This window comes from Eucyclogobius newberryi, unplaced genomic scaffold (genome assembly GCF_026437365.1).
Source record: "Eucyclogobius newberryi isolate DKJ021-1_F unplaced genomic scaffold, fEucNew1.0.hap1 SCAF_18, whole genome shotgun sequence".
Classification (NCBI taxonomy): domain Eukaryota; kingdom Metazoa; phylum Chordata; class Actinopteri; order Gobiiformes; family Gobiidae; genus Eucyclogobius; species Eucyclogobius newberryi.
Genome location: NW_027315812.1, coordinates 30,343,352 through 30,367,457, shown reverse-complemented (window position 1 = coordinate 30,367,457; position 24,106 = coordinate 30,343,352). Strand labels below are relative to the sequence as shown.

At 43.5% G+C, this 24,106-nt stretch overlaps 1 protein-coding gene across 1 annotated transcript in view; it reads right to left on the bottom strand.

Annotated features, from left to right (window-relative positions):
- kcnh2b (potassium voltage-gated channel, subfamily H (eag-related), member 2b) overlaps positions 1 to 24,106 on the bottom strand; it is a 339,169-nt gene that overhangs the window by 151,231 nt on the left and 163,832 nt on the right. The window contains exons 3-6 of the mRNA XM_072451211.1: positions 19,962 to 20,117; positions 17,279 to 17,495; positions 13,150 to 13,457; positions 12,455 to 12,666 (exon numbers count right to left, since the gene is read on the bottom strand). Coding sequence (XP_072307312.1) covers positions 12,455 to 12,666; positions 13,150 to 13,457; positions 17,279 to 17,495; positions 19,962 to 20,117 — 893 coding nt within the window. The remainder of the gene's footprint in view (positions 1 to 12,454; positions 12,667 to 13,149; positions 13,458 to 17,278; positions 17,496 to 19,961; positions 20,118 to 24,106) is intronic.

The following is a 24,106-nucleotide window of genomic DNA, read 5'->3' as shown; positions in this document are numbered from 1 at the left end:
AGTTTGAAAGCGTAACTACACTTCCAGTTATGCAATTGCTCAACTCTAAACTGCAACTTTTTCAGAGCGTTTCTAAGATTTCACATGACAAACTGATACATCACTGAATCGCTTGGACTTGGAAGCGTTGAATCCTTCTGACTACAAAGTGTCATCACAGCCACTGGTCAATACTGGACCATGAGAGGTCGACGCAAAACATCCAGAACCTTTCGCTTTTGTATCAATAAGCTTTGCACGCGCTCCAAAAGCACAAACGTTTGATTGAAAGGACACATCATGCAAAATGTGCTTGTTGGAGCTTTTAACCATGTTCTAAGAGTGTTCCCTCCTCCAAACCAAACCTGGAGTTGTATTTCACTTTAGTCAAGATTGTTTCTTTAATCCTGTATATGGTTATGTTTCCTCGCAAAAAGTAGAACACCACGTGTCATAAATCATCATCAGACTTGTTCAGACCATTTCTGCCATCTTTACAGGTATCATTTTAAATTTGGAAACATGAAATGCCAAAACAAAGTCAAGAGCATGTTTAAAGGCCAATAACAGAACAAATTATTCATAACATGTGTTCTTTAAAAGAATAATAGAGGATTTTTGGCGCGCAATCTGAGTCTCATTTCCTCGTGGCGTTGACAGCCGAGTAGTTCTCCCACATGTCAATCATTCCCTGCGTGCTACTGCACACCTGGAGGCTCATTCCCAGGATAGCAGCACGTTTCCCTGGCTGTGCCTGCATGGTTGATATGCCAGTGTGTGTTTAGCGAGTTCCTTCAGTGTACAGTACAAAAATGAGACAGAGAAAGTGTTTGAGCTCAGAAGAGACGGAAATCTGCGGAGACGAGAGATGATGCAATCAGTCGCACTAAAAAACAAACGCACGTGTAGTAGCGGAGCTGTTGCGTGCTCATGCACGAGGTTTGATTGTAGGCGGTCTCTTGGAAAGAACAGGAGGGTGGGGGGTGAGTGTGCGCATGCGCATTTAAAAAAAAGAGTAACTAAGAGTACTAACAGTCGCTTGAGTTCTCAAATCGGTGAAAAATACTCTATTATTCCTTTAATGTACAATGATTTTTTTTTATAGACTCAATTGGCCCAATATTCCTTCAAAACAATTACCAAAAAACCTTTACAAAAGGATTAAAGCCCAAAATACTACTGAAATTACAAATATTATTCTGAAATCCTTCAGAAACATAAGCAGTTTAGTATAATTCTAGCCATGTCAAAAGCTCCAAATCAAATTGCTCCTCAAGTTCACTTCTCCTATTGCCCAAACATCACCGCATCTCCTTACCACTTTGCTGGAGGGTGCCGTGGGAACCATCCACTGCACCATGGGGCTCCTGGTTGGTCACTCTGGTTTCTGGCTGTTCCTTGGACCAGGCGAGTTAATCTTCTATCTTCTGTTCTCGTGTCTGCTGGAGGACGCCATGGACGCGGGCGGGCGCTCAGGAATATTGTATGAAAGCAGAGTCGGATCAGCGTGGTGCCAAGTGCAGGTTTCACAGTCAGGCAGAGCTGTCCAGGGCAGAGACCACACGGGAGACACCGCAGTGACACTAACTAGTCCTGAAGTTGGTTTGGATTGTGGCAGATGTTGTAAAATGCATATGCTGTATATTGTAGAGATGGAGAAAAGTGCACTGCAACATGCAATGTGGTCCCCAAAGATTTGTTTAAAATCTTGAATCATTCATGTATTCTTCTTCCTGGATATCATTTGAACAGGTTTGTCAATGAGTTTAAATTCTCCATTCCATTGTGCTCAGAACCCTAAGGGATTTGCAGAGTTGTATAACATGACAGAGATTGCATAAAGTCATATTTTGACCAGGTTCGATTTATGTGACGTAGAACATTTCACTAGTTTCTCACTGATTACAAGACAATTCAAGCTTGAAATGAGATGTAATTCCTTATCATGGCCTGTAACAGTGGCTATGTTCACACGCACACCAAAATCAGACCGTGATCCAGTTTCTGAACCGATAAGATGATTTAAATGACATGGAAATCACAGTAATCTGGCCGTGATCAGAAAGAAGATCAGATTTGGATATTTACATGTCATTTAAATAATCCTATAAATCAAATTAGATTTTGAGTGTGCATGTCACCACAGCCAGTTGCAAAGTGGGAGTCAGAAAAAAAAAATCGAGTTCCAAAGAAAACTAATGTATCTTTTGTTAATATCCTGAATTCAAGCTATTTTAACTCTAGTTTATTTATTGTTTATTCCAGAATCTTAAAGAGTGTGTTTGTTGTTTTGCAGTGTTGAGTTGAATCTGAAAGAATGAAGTTTAAGCCTCGTGGTGATACATTTACCATGAAATAAGGAAAACGAAGGAAGATTCTGGTACTAGAGTATTAGAGCAACAGTTAATACATGTAAAAGAAATGTAAAATATATGTTGAGTGAAAGAAGATCATTTTTTTCAGATAAGTATTTACATAATTTGTTCATTGCTAAAGAATTCCTGCTAAAAACGCTTCCGAGTGAAACCATATTATTATTTTTATTTCACCATAACAAGCAACAGATTGACATTTTAGAGTCTTACATTAAATTTGAAAATGTTTCAAATAATCACAATTAAGTAAGTAACTTAGGATGTGGGCGGGGACAGGGGGAAAGTGAAAACAGGACTTTTTGGACACGAGCCTCAGTTGCAGGACAATACAGGATTCAATCACAACACAACTTTGAGAGAACTTATGATTTGATCGTTTTCAATATGATCTACAATTGTGATATTTTCTGTAACAATATATTGCACTTCAAAATGTTATATCGTAACAGGTTTATAAATGTGTTTACAATCTTTTACAGAACTATGACTGAAGCTCAGAGGAGAGGCTCAGAGGAGGGGAGGCTCAGAGGAGGAGAGGCTCAGAGGAGGAGAGGCTCAGAGGAGGAGAGGCTCAGAGGAGGTGAGGCTCAGAGGAGAGGCTCAGAGGAGGAGAGGCTCAGAGGAGGTGAGGCTCAGAGGAGAGGCTCAGAGGAGGAGAGGCTCAGAGGAGGAGAGGCTCAGAGGATGAGAGGCTCAGAGGAAGAGAGGCTCAGAGGAGGAGAGGCTCAGAGGAGGAGAGGCTCAGAGGAGGAGAGGCTCAGAGGAGGTGAGGTTCAGAGGAGAGGCACAGAGGAGGTGAGGTTCAGAGGAGGAGAGGCTCAGAGGAGGAGAGGCTCAGAGGAGGAGAGGCTCAGAGGAGGAGAGGCTCAGAGGAGAGGCTCAGAGGAGGAGAGGCTCACAGGAGAGGCACAGAGGAGGTGAGGTTCAGAGGAGGATAGGTTCAGAGGAGGAGAGGCTCAGAGGAGAGGCACAGAGGAGGAGAGGCTCAGAGGAGGAGAGGCTCAGAGGAAGAGAAGCTCAGAGGAGAGGCACAGAGGAGGAGAGGCTCAGAGGAGGAGAGGCTCAGAGGAGGAGAGGCTCAGAGGAGGAGAGGCTCAGAGGAGAGGCTCAGAGGAGGAGAGGCTCAGAGGAGAGGCACAGAGGAGGTGAGGTTCAGAGGAGGAGAGGCTCAGAGGAGAGGCTCAGAGGAAGAGAGGCTCAGAGGAGAGGCTCAGAGAAGAGGCACAGAGGAGGAGAGGCTCAGAGGAGGAGAGGCTCAGAGGAGGAGAGGCTCAGAGGAGGAGAGGCTCAGAGGAGAGGCTCAGAGGAGGGGAGGCTCAGAGGAGGAGAGACTCAGAGGAAGAGAGGCTCAGATGAGGAGAGGCTCAGAGGAGAGGCACAGAGGAGAGGCTCAGAGGAAGAGAGGCTCAGAGGAGGAGAGGCTCAGAGGAGAGGCACAGAGGAGGTGAGGTTCAGAGGAGGAGAGGCTCAGAGGAGAGGCTCAGAGGAGGGGAGACTCAGAGGAAGAGAGGCTCAGAGGAGAGGCACAGAGGAGGAGAGGTTCAGAGGAGGAGAGGCTCAGAGGAGAGGCTCAGAGGAGAGGCACAGAGGAGGAGAGGCTCAGAGGAGGAGAGGCTCAGAGGAGGAGAGGCTCAGAGGAAGAGAAGCTCAGAGGAGAGGCACAGAGGAGGAGAGGCTCAGAGGAGGATAGGTTCAGAGGAGGAGAGGTTCAGAGGAGGAGAGGCTCAGAGGAGAGGCTCAGAGGAGAGGCACAGAGGAGGAGAGGCTCAGAGGAGGAGAGGCTCAGAGGAAGAGAGGCTCAGAGGAGGAGAGGCTCAGAGGAGGAGAGGCTCAGAGGAGGAGAGGCTCAGAGGAGAGGCTCAGAGGAGGGGAGGCTCAGAGGAGGAGAGACTCAGAGGAAGAGAGGCTCAGAGGAGAGGCTCAGATGAGGAGAGGCTCAGAGGAGAGGCACAGAGGAGAGGCTCAGAGGAAGAGAGGCTCAGAGGAGGAGAGGCTCAGAGGAGAGGCACAGAGGAGGTGAGGTTCAGAGGAGGAGAGGCTCAGAGGAGAGGCTCAGAGGAGGGGAGACTCAGAGGAAGAGAGGCTCAGAGGAGAGGCACAGAGGAGGAGAGGTTCAGAGGAGGAGAGGCTCAGAGGAGAGGCTCAGAGGAGAGGCACAGAGGAGGAGAGGCTCAGAGGAGGAGAGGCTCAGAGGAGGAGAGGCTCAGAGGAAGAGAAGCTCAGAGGAGAGGCACAGAGGAGGAGAGGCTCAGAGGAGGATAGGTTCAGAGGAGGAGAGGTTCAGAGGAGGAGAGGCTCAGAGGAGAGGCTCAGAGGAGAGGCACAGAGGAGGAGAGGCTCAGAGGAGGAGAGGCTCAGAGGAAGAGAGGCTCAGAGGAGGAGAGGCTCAGAGGAAGAGAGGCTCAGATGAGGAGAGGCTCAGAGGAGAGGCACAGAGGAGGAGAGGCTTAGAGGAGGAGAGGCTCAGAGGAGAGGCTCAGAGGAGGAGAAGCTAAGAGGAGGAGAGGCTCAGAGGAGGAGAGGCTCAGAGGAAGAGAGGCTCAGAGGAGGAGAGGCTCAGAGGAGAGGCTCAGAGGAGGGGAGGCTCAGAGGAGGAGAGACTCAGAGGAAGAGAGGCTCAGAGGAGAGGCTCAGATGAGGAGAGGCTCAGAGGAGAGGCACAGAGGAGAGGCTCAGAGGAAGAGAGGCTCAGAGGAGGAGAGGCTCAGAGGAGAGGCACAGAGGAGGTGAGGTTCAGAGGAGGAGAGGCTCAGAGGAGAGGCTCAGAGGAGGGGAGACTCAGAGGAAGAGAGGCTCAGAGGAGAGGCACAGAGGAGGAGAGGTTCAGAGGAGGAGAGGCTCAGAGGAGAGGCTCAGAGGAGAGGCACAGAGGAGGAGAGGCTCAGAGGAGGAGAGGCTCAGAGGAGGAGAGGCTCAGAGGAAGAGAAGCTCAGAGGAGAGGCACAGAGGAGGAGAGGCTCAGAGGAGGATAGGTTCAGAGGAGGAGAGGTTCAGAGGAGGAGAGGCTCAGAGGAGAGGCTCAGAGGAGAGGCACAGAGGAGGAGAGGCTCAGAGGAGGAGAGGCTCAGAGGAAGAGAGGCTCAGAGGAGGAGAGGCTCAGAGGAAGAGAGGCTCAGATGAGGAGAGGCTCAGAGGAGAGGCACAGAGGAGGAGAGGCTTAGAGGAGGAGAGGCTCAGAGGAGAGGCTCAGAGGAGGAGAAGCTAAGAGGAGGAGAGGCTCAGAGGAGGAGAGGCTCAGAGGAAGAGAGGCTCAGAGGAGGAGAGGCTCAGAGGAGAGGCTCAGAGGAAGGAGAGGCTCAGAGGAGGAGAGGCTCAGAGGAGGAGAGGCTCAGAGGAGAGGCTCAGAGGAGGAGAGGCTCAGAGGAGGAGAGGCTCAGAGGAGGAGAGGCTCAGAGGAGAGGCACAGAGGAGGTGAGGTTCAGAGGAGGAGAGGCTCAGAGGAGAGGCTCAGAGGAAGAGAGGCTCAGAGGAGAGGCTCAGAGAAGAGGCACAGAGGAGGAGAGGCTCAGAGGAGGAGAGGCTCAGAGGAGGAGAGGCTCAGAGGAGAGGCTCAGAGGAGGGGAGGCTCAGAGGAGGAGAGACTCAGAGGAAGAGAGGCTCAGAGGAGAGGCTCAGATGAGGAGAGGCTCAGAGGAGAGGCACAGAGGAGAGGCTCAGAGGAAGAGAGGCTCAGAGGAGGAGAGGCTCAGAGGAGAGGCACAGAGGAGGTGAGGTTCAGAGGAGGAGAGGCTCAGAGGAGAGGCTCAGAGGAGGGGAGACTCAGAGGAAGAGAGGCTCAGAGGAGAGGCACAGAGGAGGAGAGGTTCAGAGGAGGAGAGGCTCAGAGGAGAGGCTCAGAGGAGAGGCACAGAGGAGGAGAGGCTCAGAGGAGGAGAGGCTCAGAGGAGGAGAGGCTCAGAGGAAGAGAAGCTCAGAGGAGAGGCACAGAGGAGGAGAGGCTCAGAGGAGGATAGGTTCAGAGGAGGAGAGGTTCAGAGGAGGAGAGGCTCAGAGGAGAGGCTCAGAGGAGAGGCACAGAGGAGGAGAGGCTCAGAGGAGGAGAGGCTCAGAGGAAGAGAGGCTCAGAGGAGGAGAGGCTCAGAGGAAGAGAGGCTCAGATGAGGAGAGGCTCAGAGGAGAGGCACAGAGGAGGAGAGGCTTAGAGGAGGAGAGGCTCAGAGGAGAGGCTCAGAGGAGGAGAAGCTAAGAGGAGGAGAGGCTCAGAGGAGGAGAGGCTCAGAGGAAGAGAGGCTCAGAGGAGGAGAGGCTCAGAGGAGAGGCTCAGAGGAAGGAGAGGCTCAGAGGAGGAGAGGCTCAGAGGAGGAGAGGCTCAGAGGAGAGGCTCAGAGGAGGAGAGGCTCAGAGGAGGAGAGGCTCAGAGGAGGAGAGGCTCAGAGGAGAGGCACAGAGGAGGAGAGGCTCAGAGGAGGAGAGGCTCAGAGGAGAGGCTCAGAGGAGGAGAGGCTCAGAGGAGGTGAGACTCAGAGGAGAGGCTCAGAGGAGAGGCACAGAGGAAGGGAGGCTCAGAGGAGGAGAGGCTCAGAGGAGGAGAGGCTCAGAGGAGGAGAGGCTCAGAGGAGAGGCTCAGAGGAGGGGAGGCTCAGAGGAGGAGAGGCTCAGAGGAGGTGAGGCTCAGAGGAGAGGCTCAGAGGAGGGGAGGCTCAGAGGAGGAGAGGCTCAGAGGAGGTGAGGCTCAGAGGAGAGGCTCAGAGGAGGGGAGGCTCAGAGGAGGAGAGGCTCAGAGGAGGTGAGGCTCAGAGGAGAGGCTCAGAGGAGGGGAGGCTCAGAGGAGAGGCTCAGAGTTTCTGGAACAGGAGGCATTTAAATGAGGGGGAAATGTGCTGGTTCTGCTCAGATATTTAATGGAACACTTGAATAATTCAGACCCGTTCTCCATTCAGGGGCCCCTTCTGCAGCGGGTCATGGACTGGGCCACTGCTGCCATCTGCTGGAATAACTAGTCAGCGCAAATTATTAGTGAAAGTATTATTTTTAACAATCAAGGCCAAATATTGAAGCATTTGAATGGCTATGTTGACATCTGATCATAATCTGATTTCAGGAGTAATCAGATCATTGAATTGATATGTTGACATCTGATTCTACATATAAACACTTGTACATTATTAAAAGTATTCATGTCTTGTAAAGCACCTTGAATTCCTTTGAGCTTTACAAACACATTTACATCTGAATTTACAGGCCCAAAGAAATCAAAAATGTGATGCTTGTAATAATTTAATTTGTGGATGGTTTGAATCGTATTTGGAAGATAAAGTACAATTAATTTTAAAAGAATGCGTTCCATCTTTGCCACTCACAGCTGATTGTGAAAGCAAAAATGTTAAAGATTGAAAGAAGTTACTTTAAAATTCATTGTACTTTGTTTCGCAAATACAATGCATCTTATTTATGGATATTTATGCAATTATAGTTCAAAATCCAGGTGTTTTTATCATCCAATTGACCAAAAAGCAGATCTAATTATTGAGTTATCTGATCATTCTAGACGTAAACTGACCATACAGAGCATGTGCCCAGTGTTTTGTCAACCCAATCCCTGGAATAAATGAATAAATACATAAATGTTGTGGATTTTCTGCTCTTGAAATTACAGTCCGTTGATAGAGCGTCGTGCCACCTTCTTTTGTAAATGAAGAATAGCGTAATCTGAACACAGCTGCAGTGGTTTCTGTGCGAGGATGTGAAGGGTTAATGAAGCGTCTCTCACACACAGCGTCTCCAGGGCCGTGTTCTACTCCCAAACGTCACCGCAGCAACACAAACACGCTCAACAGTCACTTTAAGGACCCGGATTTGGAACATTAACATCAGTTTTCCTCATTTTCACTTTGGGATCAAATAACCAAAAGATTAGCAAGAAATTCTCAACTGGTATCGATCCATCCAACTATAAATATCTGCCTCATGAGCAATAATCAAGGACAAATAAATTAACAAATGTAAAATGATGAAAAATGTGTCCCTTTTCTTGGAGAAAAATGTATTTTCCATTGAGTTCTAGTCTGTGTGGGCTTAAAAACAGAAACGGGTTAACATAAGCTTAAATGTTTACATAACTTAAATCTCTGCACAATGAAGATTAAGATGATCATTGCATGAATAAAAATAGAACTTAATCTGCTTGACAGTGGATATTTTATAATTATTCACAAACACAGACACTATTACTTGACAACAATAAAATCCTTCACATTTATTCAGTCTCAGATCACCATTGACCGGCTTTATCAAACCATCTGAATGATAAAGTAACAGTAATGTAAATGACAAAGACAAATGTATTTATTAAGCCTCATTATCAAAGTGAAACTGCAGCACCTATCATAACCTTTACAACTCATTTGCACTCAAATTAAATAATAATAATTTTAAAAAATAACAAGACTACATACAAGTACAGATCATGTTGATAGGATTTGTGCGTGTTTTTTAGTTTTTTTTTTGAAAATTGATTGAAAACTCCACAAAGTTCAGATTGTAGAATGTTCCAAGCTGTGGGAGCATCTTAACAGAACCCTCGCTTCGCACTTGGGGAACAAAGGAACAGTAAAAGTCACATGAATGCAGGACATAGTGGTTTATAGGAGACGTCCAGTGAGTGAACCTCTGAACGCTCTGAACAAACTCAGCCCTGACTCGGTCCAAAGTGATGGGTAAGTCTACAACAACATACGCATTTTGTTGTTGCGTTTACACTGCCATTGCCAGAACATTTCCATAATCCAACAAAGATAAAATGAGCAGATCCCAGTCTTTGAAGCAGGGTTATTCTTTACTTTGTATATTGGGACCTGAACTAGGGATGTACCACTACGACGGACCGGATCTGGACTTGTAAAAACGTTTCGGTTCAGGTCCAAAAAAAACGAACCCCGGTGATTCGGTTCTGGACTCATAAAAAAATCGAGCACTCACGTATTATATCCTTTCCGTTCTAGAATCTAGACCATCTTAAACCTGCCATAGATCGCGAAATTCGCGCTGGAAAAGACGTAAACACTGACATGTGCCGCTGTCAATGGCGCACCCGGACCCTAATTAGTGACGCACGCGTCTTCCCCGAAGTTGAAGCCGGCGAAAAAAGCTTAAAGATGCAAGAGACAGAACCGTGTATCCACATGTGAACACTGAAGTGAAGCCGGTGAGATCGCTGGCTTCATCTGAACTGTTTTAAGCTGTGGCCGCCGCGTGCGATGTTGTGATGGTTAATGTGCTGCGGGCGTGGCTGCGTGTTAAAGGGGCGGGGTCAGCGTGGTCTTGTCTGGGTCTTTGGTCTTTGTGTAAATATGAATGAAATAACTTAAATGTTATGTTGTGGTGTGATGTATTTGGCACTAAGTAAAGTCAACGTAATATTGCTTAATTGCTGCATTCATTAATTGTTGAATTGAGTTTATATTTTGTAAAAGTATTTTGTATTTGTATTCTACAGTTGTTAAATATGGGCTGGTGTTTAATGCTGCAAATATGATGTATTATTTTGATTTGTTGTGTAAAATATTTTCATATTCTACTTTTGATACTGCTAAGTTGATGCTTTATAGTGATTCAAGTTGACTTTTATGCTAGTTTTTTGTAACTGTTATTTTACATTTTTTAAGGTTTTTACCTGACTTTTGATGCCAATGGATCTGTAACATTAAAGAGTGGAAATGTGTCTAAATCAGATGAAACAGCTGCTTTGACCCTTGACCCAGACTGACCCTGTCAACAATACTCAACATGCTCTTGTTCCTCAAATAAAACACATGAATGTGTGTTAACTGTTAAGCTATAGTTTAGCTGCTAGCTAGTAGCTTGTGATTTGTAAGTTGTAACTTCTGTTAAAAACAGTGAATAAACCAGAGAAGTTGAGTTTATTTCACTGCAGTTAAGCCTTCAAGTGTCTTCAACTTAATTGAGCCAAGTGTCTTGTGTTATGCTGTTATAATATTATGCAAATATGGCATGTGTTCAGGTCCAGACTCATTAGGTCCGGACCTGAACCTAAACCTCTGGATTCGAATCCGGACTTGAACCTGAACGTGGGTTTAGGTCTGGATCTCTGACCTGAACTGATTCTTCCTGAAATCGCTAATTGAGTCGTTCATTTTAAACACCACCAGTCGATGGAAGCACAGCCTGGAGCTTTCTGTCTTTATGGCCCCATAAAACACACACAAAACAGCCTGCAAGAAGATGAACAGTAAACACTAGGGATTATTAGGTTAAAGGTCCCATAACATGCAAAATCGACTTTTCAGAGCTTTTAACCTTCTTACATTGTTATTTGTGCTTCATATATGTACCCAGAGTGTTTTTTTGATTGATTCCCGCAGTTTTTAGCTATAGTACAGACTATCTCCTTTCCTCCAATCTCCAAACTGACGGGGGGTGTCTACAAGACCGCGTCATAAGGGCAGGCACGCGTCACCATTCCCCCCTCCATTATATATATATATATATATATATATATATATATATATATATAGATCTATATATCTGTTCTGCGCACGCTGTAGAATCAACACGTTTTTATTCAGTCTCAAAGTAGACTCTTTCTCACTCACTCCGCGCTGCTCCGCGGAGCAGACAGCTGTGGGGCCTACGTCACGGGTGGGCGGGGCACACACGCTCTGAGACTACGTCACTTGTTGGGCGGGGCACACACGCGCTCTGAGACTACGTCACGGGTTGGGCGGGGGAGCCAGATGGCTCTTCACAAGGGTGGGGGCGAATATCAAACCAAGCCGTTTGCATTTCCGGGTTGGTGAGGGGGTCCAAGGTCTGGGTGATATTTCTTAACTATTATGTTAAGGGTGTTGCACAACACTTATTATTATCAATTATACACTTAGGATAGACTACAAAACGTGACAAAAAGCATGTCATGGCACCTTTAATCAATAATTGTGATTATTTAGCTCACAATATAATCGTAAAGACTGAAAAATTACAATCGTGACATTTTCAGAAGATTTATTTTGTTATTTTAATTCCATTTATCAAAAAGGGTATTTTTTTAGTTGAATGAAAATTATTGTGATGATTTAGAAGCCAAATTAAGTCCTTTCTGCTCAGTATTTGCACAAAAAAGTCAACCTAAAAATGTAAAAGTGCTTTTTTTTATCTTGCCGTTTATGTCAAATTAATCATTCAGAAAGTTTTATCAAATAAAGCAGGTCGTGTATTGAGGAAGGCGAATGTGTTACAAAAAAAAAAGAATTAAAGAAAATGTAGGATTTTATCGCCGCAATGTTAATAATTGTGAATAAATGTTTAATGACGATGATTATTCTAACAATATTTGTTACACTAACATTTTAAATCACTAAAACCCACACACACAGAATCACACACATTCAGTTTGTTGTTTGTATGTGATGAATTACTTATGGGCTAAAACGTATAAAAACATTCACATTAGAGTATTAACACACAATAACGTTCCCCATGTCAGCACAATTTTGCCTTATAGATAAATACAAACTGGTGACACAATCAAGCCAAGTTACAGATCCGATCTGTGGAGAGGCGACCCACGCTCACTGTTAAATCCAGGTATTTTTGAGCCGTAAAAACACCCGTTAGTGAGTAAATGCCAGCTGTAGTTTAATGCCAGGCTGGAACAACCATCTCTATGACGACAAGCAGCCACTCTCCACCAGAGAGACATGGCATTGTGCACCTTTAACTTTGGTTGGTTCCGCAGTCCACTTAAAACTAGCAAGCAAAGTGTTTATCACCTTTCACAGACAATGAAGTGACAACAAAAGTTAAAATACAAGAAAACAACACACAACAAACAATAGGCAATTGATTTTATAGTGAAAATACAGACCTAGACAGATGAGGCCAACAAGCAGGAATCTACATTAACCACTGTAAGTCTTGTTCAGGACTCATTTTTGAATATTTCTCCATACCTTCTGGGGACCCACAGAAATCATTTGGCAACCCTCACTGGGCCCCCGAACCCCAGGTTGAGGACCACAGTCAAAGCTCATAAGTAAACATCTTAATGCAGAGACAAAGTCCTCATCACAAACACATCTTCAATCCAAAAGAACCAGCTCCACACCATCTCAAAGCCCAGACCCAGAAGACGCAGCTCTTACCTGGGTGACCTTCTCCGTGACGTTGTGCGTGCGGTCGATGAGTTTACACGGAGCTATGATGTCCATCTCCCCCGTGGGCAGAGTGATCAGCGGGTCCGGTTTGAAGTCCACAAAGTTCAGGGTGATCTGAGGTATTTTGGAGATAGCGCGGTACCTCATCAAGTCCGAATCCGACGTGGAGTTCAGAATGTTGGATTTGCTGTTGACGGCACCTAAAAGCAAGTGAAAACATAACTTAAAAACATGTGTGGTTCCATTTACTGTTTGATTCATTTATTTCTATCTTGTTTTACTTAGATCTATATTATGCTCTATATTATGCAGACAGCGTAGTTTGAGATTGGCCCCCACCCTCACGAAGAGCGATCCGACTCCCCCGCCCACCCCGCCCACCCCGCCATCAGGACTGGTCCATCTACTGGCAACAAAGGGAACTACCATGGGGGGGAAAACAAAAGCTAGCTTGTCCTGCAAAGTAATGAAGCATGCAGTTGGATGAGGCAAAAATGCTCAGAAAGAGTCTGGTGATGGTTTATAGACTTATATAGCTTTTGCAATATAAAATAATGAAAATAAAATGTTTGAAATGCTATGAATACAATTTAGACATATTTCATGATAGGTCTAGTCAACCAATAACATAATTATAACCCAATATTCCTTTTCCTTTTTGCTGCTGTTCACTCCCCCCTCACCGGTGCTGCCGGGCCGGGTGCTGCCTCTGCGGTTCTTGCGGTCCCAGTCGGGTCTCATGGCCTCGATCTCGTCCACAGAAGAGGCCCTCCTCATGCTGTGGAAGCTCTCCCGGGAGCGGCTGTGCGACAAGGAGCAGTTGGACCCCGAGGCGTCCGGGTTGAGGCTCAGTCTGTGCTGGTGAGGGACCACACAGGGGGAGGACTGGGTGATGACGTGGTGAGGGGGGTGGGCCGGGTGGGAGGGGTCTGAGGACAGTAAGGTGCGCTGGTCTGCCTCGCAATCTTCCGACCAACCATGGTGAGCAGATCTGAGTAGAAGAAAAATTACAATTTAATAATCTACAGCTCAAATTTGAAATCAAATATTCAGTTGATTTTCAGGTCACGGGCCTCATCACAGCACAGATATCACTACACTGTCTCTGCAGCACAGATATCACTACTCTGTCTCTGCATGCTCTTCAAACCAATTCACTTAAAGGTGCTGTATCTGATTTTCACTGTCTTAAAGGTGTAATAGAGGATGTTTGGTGCGCAATCAGAGTCTCATTTCCTTGTGACGTGGACAGCCGAGTAGTTCTTCCACATGTCAATCATTCCCTGCGTGCTACTGCACACCTGCAGGCTCGTTCCCAGGAGAGCAGCTCGTTTCCCTGGCTGTTAATATGCTGGTGTCTGTTTAGCGAGTTCCTTCAGTGTACAGTACAAAAATGACGACAGAGAAAGACTCTGTTCAAGCTCAGAAGAAACGGAAATCTGCGGAGACGAGAGATGCGATGTGATCTGTCGCGCTAATAAACAAACGCACGTGCAGCAGTTGCATTGCGCGCTCATACACAAGGTTTGATGGTAGGCGTGCTCTTGGAACAGGAGGGTAGGGGGTGAGTGTGCGAATGCAAATGCGTATTTTAAAAAAAGGGACTAACTCGCTTGAGTTCTCAAATCGGCAAAAAAAACTCTATTATTCCTTTAACAATGTGAAAAACAGAAGAAATTATTGTTATATTCTTTGCAGCATTGTGAGTCTAGTTCAGACGTGAGTCAGGGTGCATGTCTCCAGGTCTGCCCTCAAACACAAAGGTAAGATAAGATAAGATATTCCTTTATTGTCCCACATGGGGAAATTTCATTGGTGCAACGCAGGTAGATACAGAGGTAGATACAGAAGAACAGATCACTTATAGGAAGTCTGAAAAACACTTTCAGTAGAAGATCTCCTATAAATAAATAAAAACTCCCATAGACAAATAAATAAATAAATAAATACCATTGCATGTGATCCCGACAGTAATTGCACATGAATATGTGTCACGACAGCACATAGATTGCACATGAATTTCACAGTAATTGCACATGAATTGCACATGAATTCCAACAGCAATTGCACATACGACAGAATTGCACATCAGTATTAGGTTAGGTCAGTATTGCGAGTGTTCAGTACTAACAGTTTTTGTTATAAAGTCTGACCAAAGGTGTCCAACCAAAGGCACTCTGCATCTGCAGTAGAGAATCGGATGTCTCAACATCTAACAGCTAAATTGTACTTATTATTTTCACAACTTTAAAACTTGTATATGATGTTTGTTTGTTTTTGTATGAAAGTTTTTGTATTTAACTTATGTTATGTTGTGACCTATTGTTATGTATTTTACGGAGCTAATATTAATAAGGAGCTTGGCTAATTCTCCAAGGGAGCAGACTTACTTTAGAGTACTTTACTCATACACACTCGCCTTTAGCTGAGTCCTCGTTCAGCCTCGCTCCTCTGATGGTCTCAACCAGAGCCAGTACTTCCTGGTGGTCGGGGGAAAAGTGCAGTTCGCATCGTGGTGCTGACCATGTGAACACCATTATAGAGTGTTTCTAATTTATTCTAACTTTATTATGGAGGGGAATGCGCCATACACATTTAATGTGTATTTTTTTCTTTCTATGTTGTCAACCTATTTTGCTCAGTGGGAGGAGCAAGTGGAGGATAAAGGCGGAGCAGGTAACATGGGTGCCTGAGCTAGACTTAAAGGAGACGTGAGGAAGTTCAACTTCACCTAGTTTTGCTATAAATTATAAAGACCTTTCACATTAAATATTTTTGCACCATTTTGACATTTGTTGGCACAGTAAACCCACCTAAGACCTGACCTCACTACAACTAAACTAACTAAACTCAAAATATAAGGCGTGTTTTGTGTAAACATGAGCAACATTGCACACATGGATTGGGACATTGCACACATGGATTGGGATATTGCACACATGGATTGGGACATTGCACACATGGATTGGGACATTGCACACATGGATTGGGACATTGCACACATGGATTGGGACATACAGTATAAATCTGAAAAATCTTTTATCAAAATGTAGTTTATTGGTTAATATTTGAATGATTCAGACTTAGATAAGAAGATAACAAATCCCTCTGTATGATCTAACCCTAATCCTTAAATTCAAGATTGTAAAAATGCATGTGTTTAGGTGCTACTTTAAGGACTGATCTTTACGGTGGAAAAATGTATTTGGAGAAAAAGGCCTTTGAAGTAGGGGTGTGCCAAAATATCGATATTGCGATATTTTCTCCCAAAATCGATTATCGATAAATTCTCATCAAGTATCGATCTTTTAACGTTGTAAAAAGCCGCTATAAATGGCTCTTTTCACCGTTCCTTTGTTGAGACACTTCCTTGGCGTTAGCTATGGGGCGCGCAGTGCGAGACGTGGGCGGAAGAAGTCGTACACGGAAATGGCAGCGTCAGATTAAGAAAACAAAAGTGAGACGCGGCGCGAGACGCACCAGCAACATTTAAGTCCAAAGTAGCTTCTATTTCAGCACAGATGGTACAAAGCTCAAAAATGACTGCAATATGCAATAACTGCTTTTCAAAAGTTCGTTACACGGGAAACACGACCAACAAGCACATAGCGCACTCTCGAGGCATCACCCGCAGCCGTGTGAGAAAGGCTCAAAGCCGATACAGCCCGGCATAAACTCCTCTTTCCAGGCAAAGCTGCCACCTTCTCCTGCAAGAGCAACAACTAGATCATTTGCAACGGCTGAAGCCATTGCTAGAGTGTCTGTGTCTCTCTCTCTCTACCTCTCTCTCTCTCTACCTCTCTCTACCTTTCTCTACCTCTCTCTACCTCTCTCTCTCTCTCTCTCTCTCGCTCTCTCGCTCTCTCTCTCTCTCTCTCGCTCTCTCTACCTCTCTCTCTCTTGCTCTCTCTCTCTCGTTCGACTGGCTCCGTCACAAAAGCCTAAAGGATAAAGAATTCCGCAGACACTCATGATGCCCAAATTCATTTAAATGGAGAAAATTCTGCAAAAAGTACAAGTTGTTCAAATGTCAAAAGTAATAGCACACGTACTACTGCGAAAGCGATCGTAATGAGGTATAACTTGTTGAAATCGGTTAAAGCGTTAAGGAGTTGAAACTGGCCGCATGAGATCACGCAAACACTCAATCACACATGGGATCGCTGTTTACATGTGTAGAACTCAAATGAAGAGTCGCTGTTTCATTGAGGGGAGTTTAATGATGGCTTTTCTTTATATATATATATATATATATATATATATATATATATATATATATATATATATATATATATATATATATTATGCAGGTGGACTGGGGAGGCCAACAAACTGCTAATTTAAACTGTAAATTTATCAAAACTTTGATAAGTTTACAGTTTAAATTAGCAGTTTGTTCGGCGAACTCCGATATTCTAATAGATCCATGACTCAGACGAGCCAAACTCTCCTGGACCCACCTTGCACAGAGCGCTCAGCAGTGCTCTAGGCTCCGCCCCTTAAAAGGCCAGCATGATATATATAGAGAGTTATTATAGACAATATATTGATAATTGCAGGATCGCCATATCGCGGCAGTATCGCGATAGTATCGTATCGTAAGCCGTGTATCGTGTATCGTATCGTATCGTGAGGTACCCAGCGATTCCCAGCCCTACTTTGAAGTTACAATGTCCTGATAAAAATCTATGGGTGCAAGTGGATTCGATAACATAAAAAACATCTCCTATTGAGTAAGAATATATATTTTGCTCATGTTTCTGTACTTTCACTCAAATAAACTGAGCGCCACCTTCGCAGACCTCCTCGTACCTGTTTGCAGAGCTGTGGTCCTGCTGCTCTGGATGTCCAGGCGGGAGAGGGAGGAACTCGCCCAGGCTCACGGACTCGTGGCAGGGGTCAGGGTGCAGGGGCAGGGGCAGGGGCGTGGCCGTGGGGACCTGTCCCACCTCCGCGTCATTCAGGGACATCTTACTGTTGGACAGGGAGCGCAGCAGAGGCAGGCGCAGCTTAAAGCCTCGGGGACGGCCTGGAGGGGAGGAGACAGGGGAGGAGACAGGGGAGTAGACAATGGAAGAGATAAAGGAAGTAATCTTTTCAATACAAATGAAAAAAGGGACTTGACATATTTCTTCACCACCACTTTGTGTTTCTAAACCAAGAAATCCGTCCTTGACTTTCATTCATTGATGGAAGACATTTGTGTATTAAGCTCAAAAGAAAAGCCACATATGAATCCTTCTGAGATGTTCATGGCCGTTGAGGAGCACTAGAGTTCACACCGCCACAGTGAGATCAAGAGTAGAATGTAAACAGAAGATAGAGTGAAGTAATTGGGTCGTGAGAGCTCCACAACCAGCTTTAAGTCCTACAAATCTGGGACACATTGATTTAATTTTTTCTACTTTTATCCCTGCATTTAAAAACATTTGGTTTATAATGTTCTGGAGAAATGGCAGGCAGAGAAATGATGATAACTATTAAACCGGGATCAGGATCAGAATTCAAAAACACACATGAACTCAGCAGATTACAGTGAACAGTGAAATCACTTCAGCTGCTCTAAATAATAATCAAATGAATTTGTTAAAAATATAACATTAAAAAAAACATAATCATTTCTCAATCACCACACATAATTTTCTTGAATTTATCAAGTGACACTACAGCTTCTATTGCAAGGTCTTTTTGTAGATTATTCCCAGACCAAGGTGCAGAGTGGGAGATTTATTACATTTAAGTTAATTACAGTAACATTTGACCTGAATGATTATGTTATAGACTCCTCAATATTCAGAAGTTTGTATTCATAAAAAGTTGGACATTTGTGCTTAAATGTACTTTATATGTTCTTCTTAGGTGGGTAAAGTAGAAAAATATTGTACTCAAGTAAGACTACTTACTACTAAAATATATTATTCAAGTAGAAGTACAAAGTAGTGGTCCAAGAATTGAAGTAAGAGTAACTGTGAGAGTAATTGTCTGGTTTGAGAGTAACATCTAATCTGAAGTTTAAGTTTGAAGGACAAAACATTAAATAAAGCAGAAAATCTGGTATTTTCAAAGAATAGAAACAATTAGAAAAACAAAATTATATATATTAAACAAACAACATGTTTTTGTCACTTGTAAGACTTACTCACAGTGGGAAAAGGAAGCAAAACTTGTGATCACATGTTTGTGTTTACTGTTGTCACATGTTTGTGTTTACAGGTGGTCACATGTTTGTGTTTACTGTGGTACACATGTTTGTGTTTACTGTTGTCACATGTTTGTGTTTACTGTGGTGACATGTTTGTGTTTACTGTTGGTAACATGTTTGTGTTTACTGTTGCCACATGTTTGTGTTTACTGTTGCCACATGTTTGTGTTTACAGTTGGTCATATGTTTGTGTTTACTGTGGTCACATGTTTGTGTTTACCGTGGTGACATGTTTGTGTTTACAGATGGTCACATGTTTGTGTTTACTCTGGTCACATGTTTGTATTTACTGTGGTCACATGTTTATGTTTACTGTGGTCACATATTTGTGTTTACAGGTGGTCACATATTTGTGTTTACAGGTGGTCACATGTTTGTGTTTACTCTGGTCACATGTTTGTGTTTACTGTGGTCACATGTTTGTGTTTACTGCTGGTCACATATTTGTGTTTACAGGTGGTCACATGTTTGTGTTCACTGTGGTCACATGTTTGTGTTTACAGGTGGTCACATATTCGTGTTTACAGGTGGTCACATGTTTGTGTTTACTGTGGCCACATGTTTGTGTTTACTGTGGTCACATGTTTGTGTTTACTGTGGCCACATGTTTGTGTTTACTGTGGTCACATGTTTGTGTTTACTGTGGTCACATGTTTGTGTTTACTGTGGTCACATGTTTGTGTTTACTGTGGCCACATGTTTGTGTTTACTGTGGTCACATGTTTGTGTTTACTGTGGCCACATGTTTGTGTTTACTGTGGTCACATGTTTGTGTTTACTGTGGCCACATGTTTGTGTTTACTGTGGCCACATGTTTGTGTTTACTGTGGTCACATGTTTGTGTTTACTGTGGCCACATGTTTGTGTTTACTGTGGTCACATGTTTCTGAGCCTCAGGGTTTTCCCCATGATCAGTAACTGTTCATTGCACCCGTCTTAAGCCTTGTTTCCTGGGTGAATAGGTCAGCTTAACATCTCTATCTGAAATTATGACATCATCACATTCTAGAACGTGAACACAACCCATCATAGACCATGTGACCACGTCCTGAGGGTCCATCATAAACCATGTGACCACGTCCTGAGGGTCCATCATAAACCATGTGACCACGTCCTGAGGGTCCATCATAAACCATGTGACCACGTCCTGAGGGTCCATCATAAACCATGTGACCACGTCCTGAGGGTCCATCATAAACCATGTGACCACGTCCTGAGGGTCCATCATAGACCATGTGACCACGTCCTGAGGCTCCATCATAGACCATGTGACCACGTCCTGAGGGTCCTCACCGGTGACGAGCCAGGTGGGCAGGCGATGGTTGAGCTCAGCAGGTCCGTCGATCAGACTCTCGTCAATCATCACCTCAAAGTTCAGGATGAACATGATGACCACGCCATCTTCATTCTTCACCGGCACCACGTCCACTATGCACAGGAAGCACTCGCCTGCAGGGGGCAGCACAGAGGACACGTGGCATCAGGGTTAAAGAGAGAGAAATGTAACACTTTAAATAACAACACTTTAAAGCCATAATAAAGCATTAACAAAGGCTTATTTCATCGTGAAGTAGTTTATTAAGAATGATTCAGGCTTAGAAATGATCCCGAGCCATAACTCCTCAATAAATATTGGTTCATGCTTAATAAAGACTAATTAAAGAGTAGTTATTTGAAAAAATGATGAACAAAGACTTAATTCATAATGAAGCAAATACAAATAATTCACCCTTTCCCATAGTAACTACTTTATTAAGAAGTTTGGGTTAGGTATAGTTACTAATCCACTGTTTGTGAATCAAACCTTGCTTTTTAAGGCTAAATAAAGTGCAGTTATTATAAATTGTTACCAGTGTTTCGGACAACATTATCTGTTAAACAAGTTGACCAAAGTGCAACATGAAAACAATAAAAAAAAAAAATCTAATAAATCAAATGTGATTAAACTGTGTCAAAGGCCAAAGGGCACGTGTGTTTTCAGAGGTCATCTAAAGGTCGTCTGAAGGGCAGTGGCAGCTTGTTCCTCTGACCTGAGAAACCTCACGTCGCTCTGTACAAAAGGTCCGGCAAACAGCGAAGAAGATAATCCTCGAGTTAGGTACTCCCAGTGGTGGGAATTAAAATGTCTTTATATTTTGTTAGCGTCCAGGTATTATGGCCTAACACACATTATTCATTTAAATGGTTGGATATGTTAGTTTCTTCTGCCATGGTGAGTTCTATTAGAGTTGTAGAAAAGTATGTCAAGTTAAAAACATTCAGAGTCATATTTTATAACTGAAATAAATGGCAATTTGTGCTCAAAAAGTCTTCAAAAACCTTCAAAAAAGTATTGATTTCCCTTTTATATGATTTGTATTTTAAATTGTTGTTCACTGTTGTTACAAAGTTTATATCATAAATCATGTCCTCAAATCAAAGTTCAGTTTAATACAGGAGAAAAAGTGTGATTTGCTTGACATTGTTACTATAATAATACCATGAGTAAATTATAATTTAGTTTATTCTACCAAATCAAATTTTTCAATTTGAAACTTCAAATTATTTTTGAGTTGCTGTTTAATCTAAAAAGAATCACATTCATAAAACAAGCATATTGTCACTACAACAATGACCGTTATGCTAGGAGGTCATTGATTGAATTTTTGAAATACATTGTTAATATTTCAGTTTTATCTGTACATATATTTCATTTTTAGTTTCCATTTGCTGTTAAATTCAAAACTCTGATCGATATTGTATGACATCACTCATTTCTTTCTAATGAATTAAAGATGTAGTGAATAATGTTGAGCTCTACATTCACATTCTGTCACGATATGATACGGCCTAATTAAAACCACTTCCCTCACACGACTAATGAAACATGTGGGAGTTTAATCAGCTCATAACAGCACAGACAGTGACTTTTCCCCATTCAAAAAAGAGTGAAAACAAATATTACCAATCAATATAGATTCATCCATAGACACAACATTCCCATTGCTAAAGCCCAATCACTGTGTCCAAGTTATTAGTTGTGTAGCGTCAAATCAAACGTTCCATCACACATCAGAAGGGCACCTATGAGGGAGAGGGAAAAGGTCCTCCACCCTTAAGTGTCTTACCTGGACGTCTGCAGCGGTCAGACTTCTCAGAAACAAATCGACACACTCCTCACCACAAACAAACTATGTCCACTCTTATCCCATCTCCTTCTCCTCTTCCTCCCTCTCTCATCTGCCTCCACCGGGCCCTAAATCCGATTGGTCAGCCAGCGTAATCCCACCAGAGGAAATATGAGCGAAAAACTAAAGGATTACACCATCTGGCCTTTCCTGTGTGTGTGTGTGTGTGTGTGTCTGTGTGTGTGTGTGTGTGTGTGCGTGTGCGTGTGCGTGTGTGTGTGTGTGTCTGCGGGCAGGCACTAGGGGGCGTCGTGTCAGGCCCCTGCTCATTCTCAAGTCACAGGGCTGTTCATTCATGTTCAGCAGCTCTGTGACGAGAGGAGCTGATGTCGCTGGAGTTGAAAAATATTGCAAATTCTATAAATAACATTTGTTTCAGGGGAAGAAAGCATTTGAAATCATTTAAGTATCAATAAAATGTATTCTTTCAACTGAGCTATGGCACCTACTGCAGCAGAGGAAATGACATATGTTGAAAACGTGTGTTGTAATTTGACGGCAGAATAAATCTGGCACTGAATCATGGCCTGTACCTTTACCTCGGGTTGTAGAACTTAAGGTAATGTCGGCATTAAAAAGTACAGGCATCCTTCATCTGGATTCCGTACGCCATCTACTGGCATCAGAGGGAATTAACAAACCAAAAAGCTAGCCATTAGCAACATGCCTTGAAGTACTATTACAAACATGCAGAACAAATAAAGTTAATTTGCAAAAAGAAAGTCAAAGTTACTCATTTCCCAGTGTCTTCAGGAGGCAAAATCCATTTTAGAGGCTGTTTATTCCTCTTTCTGCTATTAATATGTGTAGAAGAAAAACACAAGTGTCTTGCCTAAGGGCACAACGACACTGTGGCCCCTGAGAAGACGAGCTAAAACTAGTGTGAATCAAGCTAATTACAACTCCAGCTCAACTTCACACACACACACACACGCACGCACACGCACACACGCACACACACACACACACACACACACGCACGCACACACACACACAGGGAGGATTATATATCAAAGGGATTGAAGTACACTCTGGATAATTTCCCAGACACTACACACTCCTCTAGTGTGTAGTGTGTAGTGTGTAGTGTGTAATGTGTAATGTGTAATGTGTAGTGTGTAGTGTGTAGTGTGTAGTGTGTAGTGTGTAGTGTGTAGTGTGTAGTGTGTAGTGTGTAATATGTCTAGTGTCTAGTGTGTAGTGTGTAGTGTGTAGTGTGTAGTGTGTAGTGTGTAGTGTGTAGTGTGTAGTGTGTAGTGTGTAATGTGTAATGTCTAGTGTGTAGTGTGTAGTGTGTAGTGCCTAATGTGTAGTGTGTAGTGTCTAGTGTCTAGTGTCTAGTGTGTAGTGTGTAGTGTGTAGTGTGTAGTGTGTAGTGTGTCATATGTAATGTCTAGTGTGTAGTGTGTAGTGTGTAGTGTGTAATGTGTAGTGTGTAGTGTGTAGTGTGTAGTGTGTAGTGTGTAGTGTGTAATGTGTAATGTGTAATGTGTAGTGTGTAGTGTGTAGTGTGTAGTGTGTAGTGTGTAATATGTAATGTCTAGTGTCTAGTGTCTAATGTGTAGTGTGTAGTGTGTAGTGTGTAGTGTGTAGTGTGTAGTGTGTAGTGTGTAGTGTGTAATGTGTAATGTGTAATGTCTAGTGTGTAGTGTGTAGTGTGTAGTGTCTAATGTGTAGTGTCTAGTGTGTAGTGTGTAGTGTGTAGTGTGTAGTGTGTAGTGTGTAATATGTAATGTCTAGTGTGTAGTGTGTAGTGTGTAGTGTGTAGGGTGTAGTGTGTAGTGTGTAATGTGTAGTGTGTAGTGTGTAGTGTGTAGTGTCTAATGTGTAGTGTGTAGTGTCTTGTGTGTAGTGTGTAGTGTGTAGTGTGTAGTGTGTAGTGTCTAATGTGTAGTGTGTAGTGTCTTGTGTCTAGTGTGTAGTGTGTAGTGTGTAGTGTGTAGTGTCTAATGTGTAGTGTGTAGCGTCTTGTGTCTAGTGTCTAGTGTGTAGTGTGTAGTGTGTAGTGTGTAGTGTGTAGTGTGTTCACTTGACCGTCTGCACTGCTCTGATGAACTCTGAACTACAGCATGTGTCCTCGTCTACACTGTAAACCTCGCACTGTTCGGAAATATTGATATTATTGCAATATTTTAACATATATTTTTGAGAGCAATAAAGATAGAAGAAATTCCTGCACAATGCCTTACTTTAAAAATGTGATTTTTTTTCTTGACATAAACCACATTTCGGCACTAGGCTGTGTTTTAATGTGTTTTAAAAACTTAACAG